The 23,988-nt window shown below is 40.1% G+C and overlaps 1 protein-coding gene across 7 annotated transcripts in view; it reads right to left on the bottom strand.

Annotated features, from left to right (window-relative positions):
• The window catches only part of ERBB4 (erb-b2 receptor tyrosine kinase 4), a 564,466-nt gene that overhangs the window by 152,229 nt on the left and 388,249 nt on the right, over nt 1-23,988 (bottom strand). For all 7 annotated transcript variants that reach the window (XM_072040464.1, XM_072040460.1, XM_072040461.1 and 4 more), the window contains exons 5-12: nt 22,091-22,156; nt 15,032-15,150; nt 11,160-11,301; nt 9,475-9,588; nt 7,658-7,784; nt 3,201-3,274; nt 2,143-2,233; nt 498-697 (exon numbers count right to left, since the gene is read on the bottom strand). In XM_072040464.1, the coding sequence (XP_071896565.1) occupies nt 498-697; nt 2,143-2,233; nt 3,201-3,274; nt 7,658-7,784; nt 9,475-9,588; nt 11,160-11,301; nt 15,032-15,150; nt 22,091-22,156 (933 nt within the window). The remainder of the gene's footprint in view (nt 1-497; nt 698-2,142; nt 2,234-3,200; nt 3,275-7,657; nt 7,785-9,474; nt 9,589-11,159; nt 11,302-15,031; nt 15,151-22,090; nt 22,157-23,988) is intronic.

Below are 23,988 nucleotides of genomic sequence, written 5' to 3'. Positions count from 1 at the left end.
AATTACCAAAAAGAGTCCCAAAAGTCACCTTTCTGGAGTAAGATAGCACCACTCTGACAAAGCAGAGTAGGAGAAGCAAGAGATGCTAAACTCACCCCCATAAAAAGAGGGCTATAATTTTCAAAACTGTCAAATCAATGCCTTCCATGAACACCATATTTGCTACACATTTATAGCCTTCAGAATCCCCATTTAGGAAACTGGATCTCTTCTCTCCAACGTTCACACCACAGCAAGGAAGCGGTGCTTTCCCTCCCCTCTCATTCCTTCATACTTAAAAAAACTTTATTTGCCTATAAATCTTCTCAGAAAGGCTGGGCCATATTTACAGATTGTGTAATGATCACAGACCCACTGATGTTCACAGAGCTCATGCCAGGTGACACCAGGTGAATTCTGGCCTGCCCACAACAGCCTATCCTCAGTAGCTCCACCATTTTCACCCCAATCATAGCCAGTTATAAGCAAGAAGGCCTGCACTGAGCGGCAGTACTTACTGCAGTTCTCTGCTTTTTTATTTCGGTGAATCACCGTCTTTTGACTGGGCGTACTGAAAAGGCTGGTCCAGTTGACTGTGTGGTAGTAGCACAGATTGCTGTTGTCTGTTATGTAGATGTTGCCAGCACTGATTTGCTTCAAGGACTGGAACTGCAAAGAGGTAATGCCTTGTTGCTTTAGGATGAGTAAGGAAAGGCCACTGTGACAAAAACAAAAGAACAGGAATGAGCCCCAGGAGGTGGAACTTCCAAAGGCTGGTTGAGAACTTCCCACTAGAATTAGTTTCTAACGGCAGAATAACCTTTTTTTGCAAAGCTGAAATTTGGTCAGAAAAACATTTCTTTAGGGGTGACATAAACATTCTGTGAGTCAAAACCCTTTTTTTTTTGCCCAGAAAATTACAAGCCCTGTCAGAATCATGATAGCACAAACTGTGAGGCTCGGGATGCAGCCAGCAAAACCACTCGATTAAGTCAAACACAGTTCGATTTTGTATGTTAACTTTTTTTTTTTTTTAAATAAAGTGCAGTTAAGAAAATTTTAGAAAAATCTGTTCCTCCCCCAAGACAACAGAATTAATACTGTGATAGTTTATGTGCTAAGGAAAAATTGACAAAGTCATGCAAAATGTATTAACATCTTCTGTCAGGCATCAAATTAATGTCATTTATAGTAATACAGGCAGAAACCGTTATTTCCAAGGAAATTTTTCCACCCACTTTCTACATTTCATTTTTCTTTTATTGTAATATATGGTTATCTCCTTTCTTCATCAAAGGAAGAGGCAAATGATTGTGTGTATAATCTGTGAATGACTGCACATATTTTATGACTGACGATGAGTAAAGACAACAGCCAGTTTCTGGGCAACCTTTAAGTTATTGTATTTTAATGATTGTAATTGTTTTCCAGCTGTTCTAAATAAAAACTGCTGCTTCCAAACAAATGCTGGGCTGTAATTCAATCTCAAGGTTTCACTGCTATTCATAGTCTGCTTGGCCTGCTGTTTAAGATGCCAGCAGAATCCCATGACTGATTTACTACATTTACACAACTGGGAACCAGAGTTTGCTCTATACATCATTCCGCTATCTTGTGCTCCTCCATTACTTCTCACTGCATTTTCTTCTCTTCAAAATCAATTCTTCTGTACGAGTGTTCATATTGAAACATCTCTGGTAAAAGTGGCACTACACAGCTAACACGTGCCCCATCTGTGAAGTACTTCAGTGTTCTTCCATGTATTTATTATCTTTTACGGCTCCTTAAGAGCAGATTGTTCCTTGGACGCGTGAGCCTGCACCTCCGTTCGCACCCACAGAATCTTCCAGATAATGAGGCTAAGTAGTTTCTTTCAGTTTACATTTCACATTCATAACATATTTTAATATCATAGGAAGTATTTGCTGGACAATGATTTAAGAGCTACAACAATGACCCAAGACATTCTAAGTTTTTTTTGTTGTCTTTATTTTTTTTTAAACCATTATAAACAAGTGCTTATCAAAGATACTGTTAACGAATAACTTGGTAACACAGAAAACATACCAGTTTATGATGCCTTTCCAGAAGGATGTCGCAGTCTGGGCTACCAAATAAAAGGCTAATAAAAAAAATATTCCATAAACAGAGAGAGTACCTTACCTATATAGAGCTCTTCCACCAATTGTAACCAAGTTAGAAAACACCCTGAAATCTGTCATATTCTCAGGCCACGACTGTATATTCAAATACCCTGGAGGAGGTAAAGGCAAACAGGAACATCAGTCATTTCAGACATAAAGACCGCTTGATCACGTACATGAATTAAGACAGGCCTAACCTGTAACTGAAAGACAGTGCTGGCCTGAGTAAAAGAAAGAAATAAGCAATGAATGCTGCACAGTATGGTGTGGGAATTCATCAGCCTGCTCCGCACTGTCTCCTCCAGGAAGGCAAAGGAAGACTTCAGCAGTGTCACAGCAGCAGTGTCATAGCACTAAGTCCACTTCCAACAGCCAGACTTTCAACAGCCTAAACACAAGCTGCAATCTGCAAGGCCTGCCAGCCACTTCTTAGAATTTGACAGAATTAGGATTTGCCTTAATTAAGAAGGATCAGTTTAAAATGTATTGCATACTTTGGACAGAAGTTGAGAGATCCTTTTTGAAGCATACAAAGATAAGACTTCCCTGAAACAAAGAACTTGGCATTCCTTTCTGAGTGTGCGTGAGGACCAGTCACCCCTGGAAAGCAGTCTCTGCATAGGCAGAAAGTGGAACTACATATTTTGTTCTACAAAGACATCTATACGCGTAGTTCCCTATGATTTTTCAGTACAGGACTGAAATGCAGTACATCTGTAAGCACAGGGATAATGCCACTTAAGTGGTAGAGCAGACGCTGTCACAACTGGTGTCTGCAACACTTGTCTCACTTTGCTAGCACTGTGCCAAGACCCACAGCCCACTCAACAGTAAGGTCTTGGTATTCCGGTGTCTGTGTACCCCAAATGCAATGTTCACTCTGTACTCATTAGAAAAGGACAATGCACTTGTTAATAATATGTGATACTGGAGCTGTTCTGTATTAAGCTTTGTTAAATTGACAATACGCTGCCTTTTAAGAAAAAAGCATGGTATCTTCAGAAAAGACACCAAATCACAACCATAAATGCAAAATGAGAAGAAATTCAGATTGTACGAATCAGAAGTGTTTGTTACCTGTTATTTCTCTCACTGTTTGGAAGATATTTAATTTCTCCGGATTAATAGCGGCGATTGTGTGGTATGGATCCCTGAAAGATTAAACGGACAAAATGTGATACAATGAATAAACAAAAAAGCCATGTTCACAAAGCTATGCCATGTAGAAATAATTATTCTTTCAGAAAAGGAAGTCAACATTTGGCTTTTTGGTAGCAGATGTGGCAGGTTTCTCCACTGTTTTCAATTTTTTCAGACTGTTGATTCTACAGAATCTGTAGAAACTTCTCCTAAGTCATCTTGAGGGGAAATAATGGTGCTCACTATCTTGAAGGATCAAATCATCAATATTTGAGTAAATACTTATGCTCTTGGAAAATTAATGGATTCTGAACAACTATGGATGATATCCCTAAAGGAAAAGATGCATGTTTTCAACATTTTTTCCAGGAAGGCAAACTTAAATGATAGTTTTAATACCGCACTGCCAGGACTGTACTTATAAAATCGCTACTGAAACAAGTAACAAGCTAAAACCAGAAGAAAACTAAGAGCATGCTGGCAGTGCCTGACCTTGGACATTACAAGGATGCACTGTTTAGAAGGTGTAAAATGGAACATCAAGAAGCACACACAGATCTTTGCCAAGCTAGTTGGTCATTAGAGAACTGAAATACCCCCATCAAACATGAGAATCTCTAAGTCAGGCATGCTATAACATGAAAAGATGAAATTGACTGATTTGACAGTGACGTTATTTAGCTTTTCTTGTTTATTTTTGTTTTAAATTTTAAAGGAACAAAGAGCATTTGCCTGGACAACGTCCACTAGGAGGAAACATACTGTGACACTCCCGTTATTTAAGGAATAAAAGCCTAACTCAAACAAAAAAACTCCTTTAAAACTCAATACCACAGTGTTATGGTATTTTTATAGGGTTTGTGAGGGTAGCAAACATCTTCAGTAAAGGTGGAACATGCATTTCCATCTCTCCTCCTTCTGCTTTCCAAGAGCAGAACTCCTGGAACTGGAACACATTGGTAATCAGCCAAGCTGTCTCTGGGGACAGGTCTCACGAGACTGTGCTGTGGCAGACTGATGGGGTCACTTTAACTATTGTGGAGGTGACTCCAGGATAGTGAAAAACAAAATAAATTCTTAAACCTCAATACAAAGTCCAGTGGACCACAGAAGCATCATATAAATGTAATTCTAACAATTTGGGGCTCTCAAAAGTAGGTAACAAATTTGTACTACCTAACAGAAACAGAACACTTTGCTTTTAAAATGCATTACTAAAAAAGGAAACACCACAACTGTACTGAACTTGAGGCTGCTGAATTTCACCTCCAAATCCTAAGATAAGGTGGTCTTTAAGGATACAAATTTAAACCTCCTTAACAGGCAAATGCCTGACATGTTTTTATCAACTTCTAAAACTGCAGACTAATGCAGTTATCTACCATTCTTATTAGCAGAGACAAGATTTCTCAGTAGAACAGGCTCAGCTGGACTTCACAGCTCCAGGAATAAGCGTTTCAGCTGATTGTGGAACTGTAGACAGACAACAAAAGGGAAGATAAAAAGCTGGCTAGCACTGAGGGCTTGTTGCTCCTGCTGCAAAAAGGAGCATTTGCTGTTAGTTAAGGCTGTCTGTCCCCAAACTACACCCCCTCACAGGCAGCAGCACATCCAAAAGGCAGCTTGGCTTTTTAGGACCCCAACCACAAAAAAACAATCAAAAGAAAATTGCACCTGAGCTGTAGGGTTCCTCACCATTTTCTAGCCAACACGCTCCGTCTCGGGTCAGAGATGTGGATCTTTAAGAAGATCCCTTCATCCACACGCTTTGGCAGAGTACTACCTCAAAAGAACGAGCACTACTAACTCACCAAAATTTAAGGCCTACCTTTATCCCACTTCACATCTAGACTCTAATTAAAGTCAATTCAGAATTATATAATTTCTACATAAATAACCATAAATAGTTAACCCTGGAAACAGTTGCTACTTAAACACATAGTTTGCATACACATTGTAACAAAGGCATAGAGACTAAGTTTAAGAGCTCAGACAACAGAAAGGCTACAAAATGATAGGATCAAAAACATGACAGCATCAATTGTAAGTACAAAGTTACGAATCAAAACAACAAAATCCACTCTTAGCATCTTTCACTGACTTCTCTGCTACTACAAAACATCTCTCAGTTCCCCAGGCAGCTAGACTTGAAGTCCCTACAATCTGAAATGCTGAAAATTCACACAAAGAAGCGGCAGTTCACTGCGTAAACAACTTTGTAACAGAAGTTAATTAGAAGTTCAAATGGACATATTTTTTTAAAAAAAATTATTGTTTTTGTTGATCTGCTCATCTATATAATAAACTACTTCTGTCGGTAGCTAGTGCTTTTTTATTTCTTTTGTGTACTACTCATTTGCAAAATTTACAGGAATATTAAACAAAATTCTGCCCCAGAGATACAAAGTTATTTTAGCACTCATATTTTTTTTAGTACACACTACCACAATTTATGCTGTGGAACAATTCAGGTTTGCAGAACTTGGTGTCTTCGTGCTTAAGACTGGTTGGAGTGAGGTTTGTTCATGAAGAATGAGACAAAGCTCTGCACAATTTCAATATTAACTGACCTAAAAGGTTTTCTTCTATTAAAATACAGCAACATATTTTAACTCCCTGTTTTATAGTCTGTAATTTATTTTTTCTTTTTTTCCCAAGGGACATGGTTTTATTCAAGATTGGTTTTGCTCCTTTTAATTTCAACAGATTTGTTAATGTGATCCACCTTGTAACTCTACAATTAATGCAACTTTTGCAACAAGTGCTCATCTAATTCTGAAACTTGCATTTCACTTAGTACACGGAGAATTGCTCAATTCCTCCAGCTGCCTACCTTGCATTTACTGCGTACTTCCTGCCAGGTAGGATTCAACAGATTTACAGCCAACCTCATGGCCAGTCATCGGGACAGATGAGGAAGCATTAAGGTGCAAGCACTGACTCCTGCGTGACCTTCTCCAGGCTTCCCCAGGTCCAAAGCAGCTTTTCCTTAAACCATTCAAACTAAAGTGTTTCAAACTATGCTACATTAACCTTCCACACTGTACTCCCTGCTGGAGAGATGAGAAGGCCAACTATACAGCCAAAGCCCACATTTGCTGGCCTTTTGAAAATGAGCGAGCTGCAGAGCCCCCACTGAAGCAGATTTTCAACCTTCACATGGCTGGAGTCAAGCTGTAGGTGAAGAAGCATTACAACCAATCACCACATCAAATCTAGGAAACGAGACCTTTCTTTCCACCTCATCTAGTAGGCAAATTTGAGCCATACAACCTAGTGTCAACCACCTTAACACACCTGAACTTAAGACCAACAAAAGATCTGCTGCCAGAATTCCACTTAAGATCTGCATGCAGAAGTTCAGTTCATTACTCTCACACTATGCCATGAAATTGCAAACATGGAGTTAGTCTGGGAATTTATTTAGTATCACAAAGCTGGACAACTAATTGCAACCAGTACAGAAAGCTCTGAGAAGCCTAAAAAACATGGTAAAACTTCAAGGCTAATACAGTGGTAGAAGTAATGGAATACTTTGTACTGTTAGTGTACAACAAGACGTGTAAACCTATTACATATGGAGGAAAAAAAAGGGTTTCATCTTGTTAGCATGTTTTGAGAATTCTGCCCATTTTAAAAGGACCTGGAATACCTCAAAGCATCGCATATAATTTACCATGGCCAATTACATTATGAAGGCTTGAATTAGTCAGAAAACGCAGTCGCATGTGTGATCTCGGTGACAAAGAATGCAAAGCAAGAAAGTGGCTGCTTGCACTAGGCCTCCCCTGATCAAAATAAATTAACCCTGCTCTCCCTGGACACATCCCATCCTTTCAGAATTTGTACCATGCATTCACTTCTGATACAATGACACAAAGTGCAAACTATAAACAGCAAGAGGCTGGGTATTCGGCTGGGCTCTTTCTTTCCAAAAGAGACACTGGTGAGACTTCCAAATAATGGTTCTGTACCTCCACATGACCTGTAATTAAGACTTACTCAACATACAAAGATATTTAAACCGAAACACCATAGTTAAGTACCCCTGAGTTTTGCACATCTCTGCAATCAAACCTTTCATATATGTAATTTAAACCAATTGACTGTTTTTTCATACATGAGCAACAACCACCAGCCAGGCTCTGACAATTTATGGTACCCAAAGATCACAGTAGGCTTTTCTCCTTCTAGTGCCATCTACTTCATCCTTTCTCTTCCTATAGGTTGAATCATAAGAACGCCATTAACAGTTCCCTTCCTAACTAAGTCAGAAAACTTATTTACCCTGGATCTGCTGTTCAGCACAAGAAGCCTGCAGCCATAAGTAAGAGGTGTACGCTCCTGGTTTCGGCTGGCACCATGCCATAACATCTTTCCATTTTGTCACTTACCCGTGAATCCCAGTAACGAGGAAGATAAGGTTGCCATTGATCTTGGTACAGTTTATGAACTTGTCAATATTGCTGGAATCCACCGTCTGAGCTGACACTAAACTCCCTGTTCCAATGCCATCACATGCTGCCAAAAAAAGGAGTTGGTGTCAACAACTAGGAAAAACGATTACTGACCCAGAACACATTGGTCTTGTAAATGCGAGTCCTCGTTTCTTTCAGAGATAAAGCTGAAGAGATGTGTCAAAATGGTACTCCACCCATATTCCCCCAAACCATGTGCCCATTCAAAACAATAAGTCTAAGTACCTGCCACAGAAGGGCATCCCGGCAAACACCTTGTTTCACAGTGCTCTCAAGGCCAGTATGAACCCCAAAAACTCCCTCTTGAGCCCTCTGTGAACAGAGGCATGAGGACTTGGCTTAGAGCAGCTGGCTGGGTGGTCTATCTGCACGCTACTCACTGCAAATGGAAGGGGTCCCACACTGCTAGCTCAGCGGGTCCCATGGCTCTGACGGACCTGGGAATTTCACCATTCACACGCTAGAAAGCGCCTTATACAGGAAGTATGAAAAGTTCTTTCCTCATCAGCTCATTAAATAAATTAAGAGGCCTGAAGAAATTTTGGTACTGTGTGACAGATCTCTGTCTGGCCTTCAAAGGTAATTCAATTACATTTTCTGGGACACGTGATGCACGAAAGAATAAAACCTTTACAACTTCTGTAAGATAATGCATCTATCTCTCTAATGAAGTCTTCAAATGGCAACTATTAACACCACACCTGAACCTTTTACACACATGTAATAGCTTTCCTCTGTCCCATTAAGCAAGGCTAAGAGCTTGGCAAGAACAATACATATGTACTGACGTGCATGAACATGGACCTTTCTGGAGGGGGGCGGGGGTGGATCTGTTTACTGCAATTAGGTTGAAGGATAGAACACTACACACACTTAGAATTCAGTGTGTAATTCCCCAGCCTTGGCAGAAATATCTGTGTTTGTCTGTCTCAGCCATGTGGAGTGACTGCTGATTTACAGGGTTTTCATAGCTTCATTGTGAATTCCTTTTCAGACAGGGCTTCCACTAGGACTGAAAAACAGCATAAGCCCATGCGGGAAAAGTGATGGTGTTTTGCTCCTGAGACATTCAAGCAGGGAGCAGAAAGCCTCCCCTAGAGCTCAGGACAGCAAAGTAATCTGTAGTACTGATAAGGACTGACACCTGTCACTGAAAAACTTCTAGTCCTCTCGAAAGACTAGAAAACAGTCTTCTGTTTTCCGGGAGAAGAAAGATATGGGAAAAACATAGATGTTCTGGGTAAACATAGATATTCTGGGAAAACAGAGATATTTTTAGAGAACAGACAAAGTAAATGGAAACCTAATGCTGTAGTGACAAGTGGGAGACACACCATACACCGAAGGCAAAATTTTAGTGTAGCCTCCTTTGGGATGACAAAAGGAGAGCTCCGAAACTCCTCCAGGAAATACAAGTCATTAAAATGATATAATAAAGAATTCCTTCAGATTTCTCTAAAACCAATGAAGAAATCCCCCTCATTTTTATCTAAGCAAAAGTAATTGGCTTAGTTATATTACCATTATAACTGAATAAATTTTCATTCCGTTGTATTTAGGAACACATTTCACACATAGCCTACACAGTTCAAAGTTTTGTGGATATCCAAAGGCTATTAATATCAAGTATTCTACAGCATACTCATACATATTTCATCCCAAACTAACACCCTGCTTTGGTCTACTAGAGTATAGACTACATTCAAGAAAATTTATACCAAATTACTGCCTACCTTTAGGACAAATGTCAGTGCAGGGCTTGCACATCTTAATACCATTTTCTTCAACCTCCATCTTAGAGCTCGGACACGCACGAACACAAGAACTGGAATCGACCACGAAGTTGTCTGAGCAGAAAAAAGAAAGATATTGGTAGAAAGTGAACCACTGGGCTAAACAATACTGGAACATACGGGTTTGGACTCTACTATGTCAATACATATTCTTATTTACCTCAGCACTTCCACATAAACACCAACGTTTAATATTCAGTGTTTTCAAAAGCATCTAAATAAGGAAGTTAGGCATGGCTTTGGTCACTCACGAAAATCTATGAACTGTCAGTTCATAATACCCCCCTGTCCACTCCCCCTCCCCCCAATTTGGTTTTATTATCATCTGTGGAAAAAAAAAAAAAGAAAAAAAAAGAAGTTATGGGAATTGGAGAGAAATAAAACAAGATGCTCTGCCCTCTTTCACACACACACAAGTATATTTATTTGTCTGGGGTAACACTCCATGGGACAATGACAACTATTTCAATTTTGCCTTGTCAAACAACTGCCAAAGGGGCTTTAGACTGATCCTACTTGATTGAAAGCTTAATGTCAAGAGGGAAAAATAAGTCAGAAAGTTCAATGACGTATTTAGACAAAGGATCACATCCCTTAAGTAGTACAAGATATACCAGTGTTGTTAAAAATAAATATAAATTTGGCTTGCTTAGAAGTTCAACACTATTATTAGAGACAGAATTAAGCCTTGACAGTCCTAGTCTTACCCTACTGTCAGTGAGAACTTTGTCACAGAGATTCGAAGTTTGGACTTAGCTTTGTGTTGAATTATGACACTATTTTTTTTTATATATCACCCATTTTTCTCACAGATAAATTACACATAAGCAATGCACACCACAACTAGAAATCATGGTGGAAATTAAAGGGAGAGCAAGAACACTGTCTCCCTTATTTTTCTAACTAAAATGTCTATATCAGACTGTATCAATCAACTCTGTAAGTATTTGGGACTTGTCATCTGGCTTGCAATTCAGAAGCATGTGTTTTTCACATGCATGGATATTATTTTTTTTAAACACCCCCCTCCTCCTTGCTACTGTAATTTTACTTGTGGCATTGTTAGTATAGCATGTCTTCTTCCTCACTGGGAAGAACTGCAGAAAATGTTTATGGTAACTTGATGTCAGTCCATCATCATTCCAAGAAGAGGGCATCAGCATCATGAAAGCATTTGCTACCAGGTAGTACTGGTGGTGGACTAGTTATTTTTCTGAAACTGTGATTTCTACACTTTTACAATCCCACTAATAAATACAGCATTTGGCACTATTTTAACACTTCATTTCTAAACATACAAGGGCTAATCAAAACCATGACTATAACAAATAGTTCTGTCTTCATGACTATAACAAATAGTCATGCAGACAGAAACTCAGTGAATTCCCTTTCTTAAAAAAAAAATAAAAAATCACTCTAGTATAAGACACTTGGAAAGTGTCAGCAACACAGAACATCTCTGTCTTCAGTTAACATGTGACTGAGTTACTAAAGACTGCATGCACACGCAGAGCTATTTAAGACTATTCACTTAGCTCTCATTCTCTCATTGTTTTGCGAGGTTCTTGAAATGCAACTCAAAATTTTCCATCCCTGGAGGAAAAGGCAGATAACACAGCACTTACGTGGGCATTTCTTGACGCAAAAAGCCCCATACGTGTACTTGGCATTGTGATTATGTTCCAGTTGGAAGGTGGTGGGATTGTACACAAATGTCTGCGGGCACTGCGTCACACATGCACCACTGTCATTGAAATTCATGCAGGCCTGCAAAGCAAGAGAGAAGAAAAAAATCACCTTGATTAAATCATATAGTTGGTTGTGGTTCGTTTTGTTTTTTTAGCTTAACAGTCCTGATTACTCAGAAGTGTTGCGACAGTGAGAATTAAGACGCATGTTTTTCTAACCCCCGTTTTGTCTACTTAGATTTCTTGCTAGGACCTTGGCAAATACATGGCACATAAAGGAGGGCTCACAGAGACCCCTTAATTTGAAACACTGCTGCCTGTTACAGCACTTCCTACAGAAACATAACGGAACCGTAATTTGTTTCATAACTATTGTTACTACTACTAATCAACTAATTCACAACTCGATGGGACATTCTAAAACTGCCAAGAGTGAACAGCTATTTATCTTAGTCAGTCTAAACAAATGCTAATGGCTTTTCCTTAGAGGTCCAACCTTTTGATTTCTTACAGCATGAGTCCATAGTCCAGCTGAAAACTGAAATTCCCAATTAGAAAGCAAGAGGGATAAGAACTTCTTTTGAGCTAGCACAGGAGGGGGTCATTTCCCTAAGTGGCAAGTTTAACAAGGTCAGTTGCTTCACACACTGGGAAAGGAAAATAGGACTTTGTATCACTTAGCATTCAAGCTCAGCCACCCACAGCTGACAGAGGACAGGGCCCTGACAAATGAAGAGGCAAGCGTGTGGATAAAAAGAGTAATGGTATGCAAGGAAAATAATTGACTGTGAAAGGTTGATAATTAGTAATATTTAAAAAAAAACAAAAAAAAAAAAGAAAAAAACAAACACACACACCACTGATTTTGACATTCCTTATCACCGTGAATCGTATCTATGGTTTTAACCACAGCTTAAAAAAAACCTGTTGGGAGTAGCAATCACAAAGCAAACTGCAAATGTCTAGTGTCAAATCTCATATGAATATGAAAGCTGTAGCCTGGCTTGCATCCCACTAGCATTTTAAGCAACCACTGCTACTGGATTCTGCCTCCCCACTTACCAGTCTCTAGCAGCCACACTGCCTTAGAAATTTCAGTCTGGGGATGAATCTGGGAATTTTCCTGGTCGTCAGAAATACCAAGGTGAACCTGAATCTTTAAAGAGGCAGCAAGCACACCAGTGAGACCCTCCCACCCCACCAAAGGCTGGAAGTTAAAGAAAAGTGAAAAAATTCCCCTGTTCTTCAGCTTATCTCCATTCAGGTCATGACAGAGGTTACCTGTCAGGTCAGGAGATTTCAGGAAGTTAAGGCTAGCAAAGTAACAAAAGAGAAGGACACACACTGCTGAAGAACGGGACAAATAGGGAGTTCCATGATGAAGGCACCATCCTAGCCTGAATATGAACTTCCACTGTCCTCAGGAGCTTGCAGGTAGGCCAAACCAGTCCTGTCTTTGCTGGTTCATTAAAAGTTGTATTCAAAAAAATAGTAGTTCCTCAGAGAACCAGAACTATGATAAACACAGTCAGTTTCTTCCTCATCAAGAACCAGACAGGAAGTCCACTCTATGAATAGGGATTTCTGAGTATTTAGCCAGGCCCTGCTATGCATTTCAAGTTTTAGATCCAGTTAGGTTTTGAATACAAGATAGAAAAACATGTCTAAAACGTTGTTTTAGCATGTTTGCTTGCAGTTATGTTGGATGATTATTGTCTTGCTTTTATATAACTGAATATCCAAATGATCGCATCGCAGCATATGGAGGAGGAAGATAATTTTATTTAGAAATAATAAAGCCACATTTAAAACAGGATGCTGTTACAAGCTGCCATACACTGAAGGATTTTTAACGTTTCATAAGCTGTGCTTTTGCCTATTAATAAATATTATTTTAGTTTGTTTCCTCAACTTACTTTACATCCATGTTGACTTAGGAAGTGCTTTGTCAAGTACATGACAATCCTCTGATGATGGTGTAGCAAATGCAAAAAGCCAAGCACGTCAGTGCTCTTCACAGAGATGGCACTTCTCCGGAAAAGCCCACGTGGAAGACTGGAGAACTTTTAATTCATGACCATAATATTTCATACACATTTGTAATTGCTTTACAATTAACATAAACTTCTAGGATGTGGTGCTAGATGTTGCTAATATGTGAATGAAAGTATGTACATAGGGAAAAACAAGTTAAATGAGTTGTATCCTTCAACTGACAACTAAGCACAGCTTTCACTGCCTAAAGGGTTCCACTTTTCACCCAGTGTGGTGTAAGCAAGTAATGGCTAGTCTTGAAAGACCCCTGCTGAATTTCGTTTACATTGCTCTGGGGCCAGGAGCTTATGAGACTGATGCCCTGGGTACTTCTCTGCAGGAGCAGAACAAACACACTAGCGTGATTTTTAGCATACACATTTCCACAGCTGCCACTGTTCAGGAAATCTAATTCATTTCCTTTTCTGCTGGGGTATTATAGAACATGGACACACAAGCTGTGGGTTCAACACTTCAGCACTGGAAATGCTCCTCAGCTGTCATTATGGAAGCAGTAGCTGCATTTTTACCTCTTTCCTTTACATACATGTATTGACGTTATATGATGACATGGGCAGGATGTTGTTTTCATATCTCTTCTCCAAACCATTACAGAAGTTCCAAAAAGCTTTGAATCAAGCCTACAACACACACTGATTACATATGGTAAAGTCCCAATTACAGACTTGACAGTGACTGAAGGCCATCACTGCATTTCCTCAGCAGTAAAAGAATACCATTGAGAACGTGTTTTGGGAGCACAGCACCTACCACTATCAAACGGTATCAGAATAGTGAGAAAGTTTGAGTTACAGATAGAAGAAGATTCATTTTTGCCTGTTCGCTGCGATCCTCTTGCCTAGAGTAGCAAAACATTTGCAATTGTCCAAACCATATGATCTCTCCTCCCAGCCCTATCTGGCAGATTTTAGAAGGAGCCCACCCAAGCTGGTAGATGTAGATGTTTGTCTCCTCAATCACTTGGGTACTTCCAAAGATCCACTTCTCTGAACCCATTCTAGTTCTTGGCTTCTTCAGACCTAGGTTTGCTACCCCTGAAAACATGAGCAAAACTTGCCTCTGTAACACAGAGATGAGCTGCATGTTTTTTGAGATCAGTGTGGGGAGCTGAAGCTGCTGACACTACTACAAATACAAATGGTAAACAAAATAAATATGGCTAAAGGCCTGTATGTACAGAATGCTTGTTTTTTAAGGAAAAAATAGCCTTTTATTTTTTCTTTTTAATCTTAAGCACATGTAGTAGAATACATACATTGGGGTAGAGTATTTTGGGAACTGCTTTTCTTCCCAGTATGGCTAGTAAAAAAAAACTGAGTTTAAATCAAGCCTGGCAGTAATAGGGAACATCTTTCACAAAGAAGCTAAATTGTAGTCTTGACTTTCAAATAAAAAGCACACCGAGCAGCAATAAAAGCTATGCTCAAATGTAATGATAAATACTTCTAAAAATTCCCTATCACCTCTAAAAGTTAATTTTAGGAAAGCAAAAGATAAAAATCACAGAGATTAGCATATTAATGTTTCCCAATCTATATTTACAAATCTCATAAATCTTTTAATGGGGAATATTAAGTAGATAAGTGATGCTAATATAACGTGAAAAATATTAAATGCTAGAGTTCACAGTCAAAATCTGGGAGTGTGCATGCAATACATTATAAGGGGCAGAACTGTGAATTTCATGGATTAAAGCATTAAGAACTTTCACTGTGACTGCCAGAAACAAGAAAAATGGGAAGTCTCACACATACAAAGCAATCAGTGTCTTTAGGTCCGGAACAGCCTCCAGCGCATTCCCGGTGGCAGCAGTCGCTGACGTAGGGCCCATAGCACCGTCCATCACACTGCTCTGCACACACTGTCTTGGTTACTAGGAGGAGAAAGGAAAAATTATCGTGTCAGCATCAGAACCAAGGAGACAGCTTTTCAGCTGCACACTGAGGAAAACAAGCAGAACAACGCCGTACTGAAAAAAAATACAAGCTTTAAGGCAATTTTTTTCAATGGCAGTAGTAACTGTTTTCCTCCATTATACCTTTACAATACCTTCTTCAAGAATGTACCGTTGCCAGAAGACTGCAAAGGAAGATTTTTTTTACAGTGTTTATTTTCACCCTTGGAACATAATGTAGAATACTATTTTCAAATGACTGGAGCTTAATAAATAGCTGATGGACAGCTATGGAGAGAAAAATAATAATAATAACAGAAGAGCTCACCAGTTCCACATGAGTTTTTCCCCATGAAAAACTGCAACACTGAGTAAAAAGCATGTAGAAATTCAATGAGGCTAGCAATCTCTGAGCCAAAAGCTGTTCTTGATGGCAATCAATTTGAACAAATTGGCAATGAGAACAGAATACAACCTTCAGACTGGAACATATTTGGAAATACCACTCATCTTTTTCTAGTAACACAATCCAGCCTTCACTCACAGGTAAACAACTATAGTCTACCAACTGGCAGGTGCAGCAATCTAAGTGGAACCACACTGCTGTACCTCAGGGCTTAGTCTTGGACAAAGAATGGTCAGCAAGTGGAGTAACTTCCTCCCCTCAGCCATCTTTATCTTCAGTTTTTATTTTACAGGAAAGGGAATGAAAAGTTTCTGCAGGACTATACCAACCTAAAGAAGGTTGAGGAAGCTGTGCTGTCAGCTCTTTTGATAAGGAGCAAGGAAGTTACACTTCTGTAATTAAACTTAACCAATTATTTTGTTAAAAGCATTTCACTAGTTCTCTATGGAAAACACTTTTCAAGAGGCCAAAGAACACAAAATTTCGTCCAACTTCTTGCTCCATTCTAACGTGATGCATCGGTGATTCCTTTTTATTAATGCTTCCAAACTGAATTCCCTCCACCACTTGCTGGAAGTACTTAAGGTACCACCAAAGCTTCTTAATATACACAGTATTTATTTAGGAGATTAAAAATGTAAATAACGGAAGAGAAGTCATCATTTATAGTCTACAGAATAAAGTAATGCACTTTAAGAGTAATTCCAACTTGCTGATACCAGAGACTGCACTAGAAGACACTTCTATGCCTCACATAGTAAGATTTTAAAAGTAAGGGAATTTTTTGTAAATGCACTGACTGCCAACATTACTAAAGAAACAGATTGAAGGCTTTTACTTAATAACTGTACTGATACAATGTTAGGACTGATATGAAACAGTATCATAAGGTAACCAGGACAGACACAGACTCTCCTCATGAAAACTAAGGACTCAGTAAGTCAGCGTCTGCACATTGTTCAGACAGTTAGTTCAGAACCTGGTCTATTGCATTTGGGTTTAGACTGGATTAGGCTCTATTTGTCTTAACTTCGAAGGGAGGTGAAGCCTCCTGACTTAACACAGAGCCGTGTTTGCTAGAGACTGTTTGGGTCCCAGGGTCCCCCCAGTTGGAAAGGAGAGGACATCGTGGCACGGCACGGCTGCTTTCCTCACTGCTGCTCCACTGCAATTTAATGTTTTGTTTAAATCTGGAAAGTTTTGGTGTATGGTACCTCTGTGTAAAAAATTATTTTGAATACCTAATTAGCTCAGTTATAATTTCTTCCCCTGAGTGCAGCTGCTGTTGGGATGCCCACCAGGACTCCGCAGCCATTGCTTCCCTGAGCAGACAGCCTCTCGGCTGGCTTCTCCAAGGGCTGCTGCAAGTGCCACCCTGTCAGCTACAGATAGTGCCAGGAATCTGCAGCATCACCCCAAAACAGGCCGGGAGGAGGTGAATCCCCACCTTGGCCATGCCAGGTGTCCTGTTACCATGCCATGCAGTGTATCTAGACTACTCGTCAGCTCACTGGCTCCTACATTGAGCAAGCCCAGATCTGCATTTTAAAGGATTTCACGATTCCATCAAGCTGTGCCACAGGTCCCAGCGCTTCCCAAGGCTGCGTAGTTTAAACAGCAGTAGGAAGTGATCTCCAGTAACAGCAATAGATTTAAGCAATTTACTGGCACCTTTTCAGCAGTTTTTAACCTACTAGTCTAGGCTCACCTAAACTATTCACCCTCTTCGAGAGCCCCCCGTAAGTCTTCTGTCACGTGTAAATTTCCAGATACTGTTTTATTTATTTATTTATTTATTTATTTACAGTCCTTAGCATTTTAAGAGACTACAATTTATTCCAGAACATGTTTCCTTCTAAAAAGAAGAGGAGGAGCACAAAGACTGATGTGGTGGAGCACAGCCCCTTTCCAGCACAGGACAGGAGCAGAGTGCCCTCATGAACTCTGCTCCTCTGCGTGTGAGCAGGCACTGGTTTAACGCAGCCTCTAGCAAGCTGTTCAGGATAGGGCACGTTTTGAGTTTTCCTTAACACTGCAAAGATATAAAGTGGTTTGCAAAATATATAGTTGTGAAGGCTTGTTGCTGCTTCTCCCTAATTGTTTATTTCATGTTTATTTGACTGGGAAAGCAAACAGTGCCAACAGAACTGCCAACATTTCATTATAGGAAAAGGCCACAGCACACCTTATTTATCTTTTGGAGAAGGAGCCATAGGGCATCTTCAGTGGCAACATACAAAGACAGAAAAAAAACACAACCTTAGCTCTGAATTTTTTGAAGGACTCACTCAAGACAGTTCACAGCAAAGGGTGTTCCCCAAAATAAAACAACTACAAGGCAATACTATGTCATAATAATAATAATAATCTGATTGTTCAGTGTAACCCTGCAGAAAATGAACTTTGCTGCACACATTTAAAACAATGGCAACCTTTCCCCAAAAACTGCCTCCAAACACAGACAATTTACTGTAGAGCTGCAGCTCAAGACCTATCATGACAAAATGTGCCATGCATTGGGGCTGGTTTCTGAAGAGAAGAACAGAATGCTGACTGCCAATCTTCACCGGTGTTTCACTACAGTAGCAAAAAGTTGTGCTGGGCATGGGGTGGAATGGACACTTCAAGTGTGTGTGTTCAATTAATCAGTCTCTCTTATTGTTTCCCTTCATCTTTAATTATGTCAGGGCACTATAAATCTATGAAGGAAAAAATGGAAAGTAACTGAAATCAATGAAAAACTCTTATGAACATGCAAAGTTATTAGTGAAATACAAGGATTTTAATTAAAGATGCTGGCTCCAAGCAAAAATGCTGGGTTACCCTGATTGATCTAAGCTGCTGGTTCAGCTCTTTCCATCTCCCCCACCAGGCTCCCGCTTGCCTTTTGCTGCTCTAATTGGGTAATTCCTGCCTCGGCACCTTCTTTTTCTCAGAAACATCAGCTGCAGAAAGACTGTATAAATACAGTAATGCTCAGGCCAATCTCCTGTACATGTACACAGTCACACGGTGTTTTATGTTTGCTGAATGCTTAGGTTTGGGGCCTGATTTAAAGGTTATTTCCCTTTTTTTGCCTCCCTGTAGTTTTAATTTAAATTGCTCTCTTTCAGTTTCATTCCTCTAGGACAAAGTGCATAATCTGTCATTTTAATAAAATAATGCAGTCAATTTATAAAGCTTTCAATTTCTTTTCATATGAAAAAGAAAAAAACCCTTATCAGAGACATCAACAGCAAAAGCAGTAACAGTCTAACCACAGATTTTCAAATTTGACTAGTAACTTCCAAAAGCTTTTGTTCTTGTGCTTATTTTTAAAAGTGGTTTACATAGTGGGTGTGCCCAATACTCTGAAAAACATTCTTTTTAAGAGCTATTCCACGTTAGCCTTTCCTGACACTAAAACAAAGAACACTCTCTAGCTTTTGTTTCATATTAATATTTACTAATATTTTAACTGTAAAAGAAAAATGGGTTGTTAGCTGCATAATACAGTATCCTGAAATTATCTCTGTTCTAAATCCTAATGGAACAGCTTATTTAAATTTTCCCATTAATTGCCTTCCTAAATGCATAAATTTTCTTGTCACATTTAGAGAGATGTTAGGATAGAGTTAGATGCAGGTGGTGTTTCAGACAGAGTTATACATACAGAGAGACATAGCTGGAAGGCAACATAAGAAGACAGGTAGATAATACTCATGCAAAAACAAAACGATCTCTGTTTTTTTTCCATATGTAATTTGAAATGAAAGACACGGATTAAGATCTTTCATTTTTTATCCCTTTCCTAGGAAAATAATTTAAATCTTATCTTGGGAGGGGGGCTCATCAGAATTTTTTGCTTCAGTGACTGGATAAAAAAATGAAATTATTAAATACAAACATGCTTATGTTCCTTCTGGTTCTACGAACAAAACTTTTTGATGCTGGGAAGTAATAAGGCCAAAGTCTTTTCCTGCAGGTGTTTGAAGGCTGCCCATCCTCAAGGTGAATAGGTGAAGGTATAGGCTGTTTGCAATACTGTTCTTCCTGTCTCCAGCTTGTGTCTAAAAATCACATTAATTAGACTGAAAGCCAGGGCAGAACAAGTCAGAAATGAAGGCAGCAAAAGTTTAACACCACTTGGATTTTTATGTTTTGATTTCCTACTCATATTCTAATTCTTTGCTTTAATGTTTTTTAGAAAAACAAGTTTTGTGGAAATGTGATGAAGAAATGCTCATTGCTAGCCCAATATTCACTCTTTTTATTAAATCCTGCTCTTTACCCAAGGCAGCACAAGGTCAGGTAGGCAAAAGGAAAGCACACAACCTAAAATTAACTCCTGTCCCTGACAATTGCTGCGGGAACTATACTGACAGTGTGTTTCAAGGTAAAAGGCTGTAAGTAGCTATTTCAAATTAGGAATGTGTGATCCGTGCATCTCCCTGGAACTTAGATAACATATGTCTTTGATAGTTTATTAATCCATGGTCATGCCTTAGCCTGTCCCCACTGTTTGGATATGAGAGGGCAGTCACTGTGAAGAAAGTGAGAGCTGTCACTCTGGGAGCAAAGCTACTGTGCAGCTCTGCTAAGCTTCTGACTTTGCAACACTGCAGATAAGTTTTGCTCTCTCTGGTATTATTACATTAATCCACCAAATCAGTTTGGTTATCTGAGAGCAGCGCTCTGGGGAGGTTGAGGCCATGTGAGCTGATCCTGCCACGTGGGCTTCTGCAGCCACGCGGAGTCCAGCTGGGCTGTCCAACACTGCATACGGCTGGAGCCTCAGCCTGCACGAACCAAGGCTTGAGCCAGGATCAGATCATCCTTATCCAGCAGAATCGCCAAGGTTTTGCACTATTCCCTAGTGAGATAACCACATAAGGCCCAAATAAGTCTGTCCAACTTGGGAAGAATTACTCAGGTCCTTACAGAGATGGACAAACAGACCTAAGAACCATCATTAATTAATTCTAATCTGGCCATGATATAAAATAATTCCAGCCAACTAGATTTCCGTCCCTTTCCTCTATGTGCTTCAGTACATAACCTTGCTGTAAGGAGGTTTTCTCACCACTGAATTCTTTGCAGCATTCATAGACTGCTAGAAAGAAAGGAGAGGTACTAGCTCAATTCAGACAAACAAGAATACACTTCATTATACAGTTATTCCTGCAACCTGTCCTGAAGCACTTTTAATCACACCCGCAGATAAAGTTCAATATGAAAGAGCAATATAAGAACATGTTAGCTTTAGCAGAGCTATAATTGTCATCAGCTTTGCCAGCAACATCAGCTGATGTACCTGAATGCAAAGGAGCGCAGGGGGGCAGAGCCTCAGCAAGCACCGCAGCTCTGTCACCCGCACCCTGTGCTTTGTCACGGGCAGGAGGTCAGATTGGATTTCCTCATCGTGGTAAACCCTAAAATGTTTATGTCAAGCTCTCTGCTGTTTCTGGTTTCCCACAATTTCTTCCTCTGAATAGTGGGGGAAAAAGGCATTGTTGCTCTGTTTCCAATATTTCCAATGAAAAAGATGGCTAATGTTGGGCTATCATAAGTTCAGAGAGTTAGCTGGTACATCTGCTTGGTATCAGTTAAATCCCAGCTACAACACAGCCAAGAAAATGAGCACAAGCCAGAGCAGTGCTAACTCAGGGGTGTGAAGGTCTCAGCAACCATTTCATTTCCTGGGGGGAGAGACTCCAGTAAACCCAACCAATTTTCACCATCCTGAATTTCAAAGAAGGAAAATGTAAAGGATAGCTCTAATGCTGCAAGAGGAAAAAGGAAGAAACACGTAGGAAAAGACAGCTCTCAATTTTCTCCTCTTTTCTATTTGCTAATATTGTAACTGCACTTCTAACTCCTTAGTGCCTGTCTGGAGGAGCTGAAAGCACACAAAGAATCTCAATATAGTTCTTTTTCTTATTCATTTTAATGCTGTCTAAATTCAAGAGGACAGACAGACATTGTGAACAACCCTTCACTTGCTACTTCCTTCACAAAAAATCATTATTCTCTTTCAGTATAACTCAACTACGTTCTGAGTTATTATAAAGAGAACAATTCTGCAAGATAATTAATACTCCCAGGCTCCCACTGAAATAAACAGAGTACTCTGGCATTAGGAACTTTGCAGCATCAGGCCATCATTAAACATCTCCAAATCCGCCTTGTAGACTTTTCTATTCCTGCAGTATTCATTTCAGTGTATTCCAAAATAACCATCAATATTCTCAGGAGCCATGCTCCATGTTGCCGCCACGAAGTGAAAAGAAAATTCAAGTTAGCTTAAGCATTTTTAGAAAGCACAAGGGAGGAAAGAAAAACATAAATTCACATGGGGGGAAAAAAACAAGATCATCAGTTGGCAAAAATATACAGAAAAAACCTTGAAATGTTTCAGAACTGCACTAAAAAGAAAATGTATAGTATCTCTTCACAATAATAGTAATAAAAAAAAGTAGGATCCCTGTTACATCATTTTTCAGTCCTTTGTTTCTCAGGGTCTTGCATACTTACAGGTCTGGCAGTGATTTTCTGTGGGTCCCCAGCATCGGCCTGTGCAGGATTTGTGGCATCGACCACCTTTGGGAATGAAAGAAAACAGGGAGATTAGAAATGTGGCTTCCTTTCATTTCTTTACCCTTCGACAACCACTGAAGAGAAGGGTCCATCTTGCCTTTGGAGAGCTTCTATGCTTTACTAAGTTTGAAACCATGCCTGTAAAAAAGTCCAGATATATAGCCAGAACGGGTAGCAAACGTATGGGTACTTATCTAAGTGCTTTATACCCTAAATCCCTGTGTGCTACAAATAATGGCTGGCACATTGTAAAACCAAAAAAGATGAAGTGTGGAGGAGCAAGGAACAATTTCACCGCCCATTGCTGTTGCTCTGTACATTCTCCATAAGACCCGCTCATTCCTCCCATAGGATGAGAAAAGGCTGAGCAAATATCCATCTCATCTTGTGTTCAATTTCACCTGAACAATGGGGCAATAAACTCAGTGCCTTGGCAGGAAAGTGATCCAAAACCCATCCTTCCCCCTAAAAGACTGTGCAGTCTTCATGTCCAAAATCACCGTGAAGGAAATTTGCTCTGTGCAGCCACCTCTCCACAGTGACAGCTAAACTCACAGGACCTTGACTTTTCTGACTGCAGAGTCTCTAGCTGCCTGTGGTTGTGGTTCTGCTTCTGAAGGAGCCTCGTGGAGGAGATGCTCTGCATCGTCCTTCCACGTGCTGACAGGCTTAGTCCCTCAAGACAAAAGGAAACTGAAAGTGCCTGCATTGCAAATACATATGGGGGAGGAAGAGTTAGCAACAGTACCTTTTCTAAACTTTTACAAACTACCTGGTAATCTTGCACTGAGGAGGGAGAGGAATTCACACCTTCCATTTCATGGCTAACCACTAACCACTGTGCAAGGAAGTGAAAGCGGTGGAAGGACTGGCACATACTCTCACTGCATCTTTTGTTACCTGAGAAAACACCCAGCCAGTCCCACGCCAGTTCTGACGGTGAGCGAAGGAGATCTCATCCTGCAATTCCATGGCCAGAGCTCAGCCATGCTCCTTCCTCCCTCCTGAAGTGCAGGAGCCTTACAGCACCGCATGTCCCAACGGCTATAACATGGGTGCTGCTGGAGCAAAGCCCCTTACAGGGAACCAGACCTGAAGTGATGAACTGAGAAAGCTAACACAAGCATTGGGTACGACGCCACACAGCCCTTCCTGAAGCTCTTCTGACCTCAGTAACCTGACCTTGCCTCGGATTAAACTTTTATTCATCACTGAATACTGCTGAGAATCTATTAAGTGAGTTTCCACTTTGGACCTGATCCAGAAGCTTACTGAAGTCATCAGGAACCTTTCAATCCTGTACTAGCAGCAGTAGCCGTTAATGCTGCTCTGCTGCACCCTGCACTAAACCACATACTGCCCACAAGCTCCCACTTGGGAAACAAGGTTGGAGAAAACACAAAAGCAAAGGTTGGATCACCCCAAAAGACGAGTGTACCTACCAGATGTTACACAGTTAAACAGAACCACAGTTAGAGTAGCGTAAAGTCAGACTTTGTGTCGCTACTTCTGTAAAGCCAGTGCTCTCCTCTCGGGTCTCACGCAGCACTGAAGGTGCTATTGATTATGTTGTGCAGTAATTACGTGCTGTGTGCCAACTACCTTGTTAAAACCACCGGCTCCTCACTGTACTTGTGTTCGTTTAAAGCAATTATACTGGGGGAGCACTGGTGCTGACATCACCAGCACATAATTTGCTGTCACATGCTGCCATCTGTTTATTTAGTTCACAGATACACTATAACTACTTAATGCAAACTCATTCTGGCTGACAGAGAGGGGACTCCATCTGGCATGAATAATGCAACTTTAATCAGTAATAACGATTATTATGA

This window comes from Anas platyrhynchos, chromosome 7, assembly GCF_047663525.1.
Source record: "Anas platyrhynchos isolate ZD024472 breed Pekin duck chromosome 7, IASCAAS_PekinDuck_T2T, whole genome shotgun sequence".
In the NCBI taxonomy this organism is placed as follows: domain Eukaryota; kingdom Metazoa; phylum Chordata; class Aves; order Anseriformes; family Anatidae; genus Anas; species Anas platyrhynchos.
Note: the sequence above shows the minus strand (reverse complement) of the source record. Positions and strands in the feature narration are given on the sequence as shown.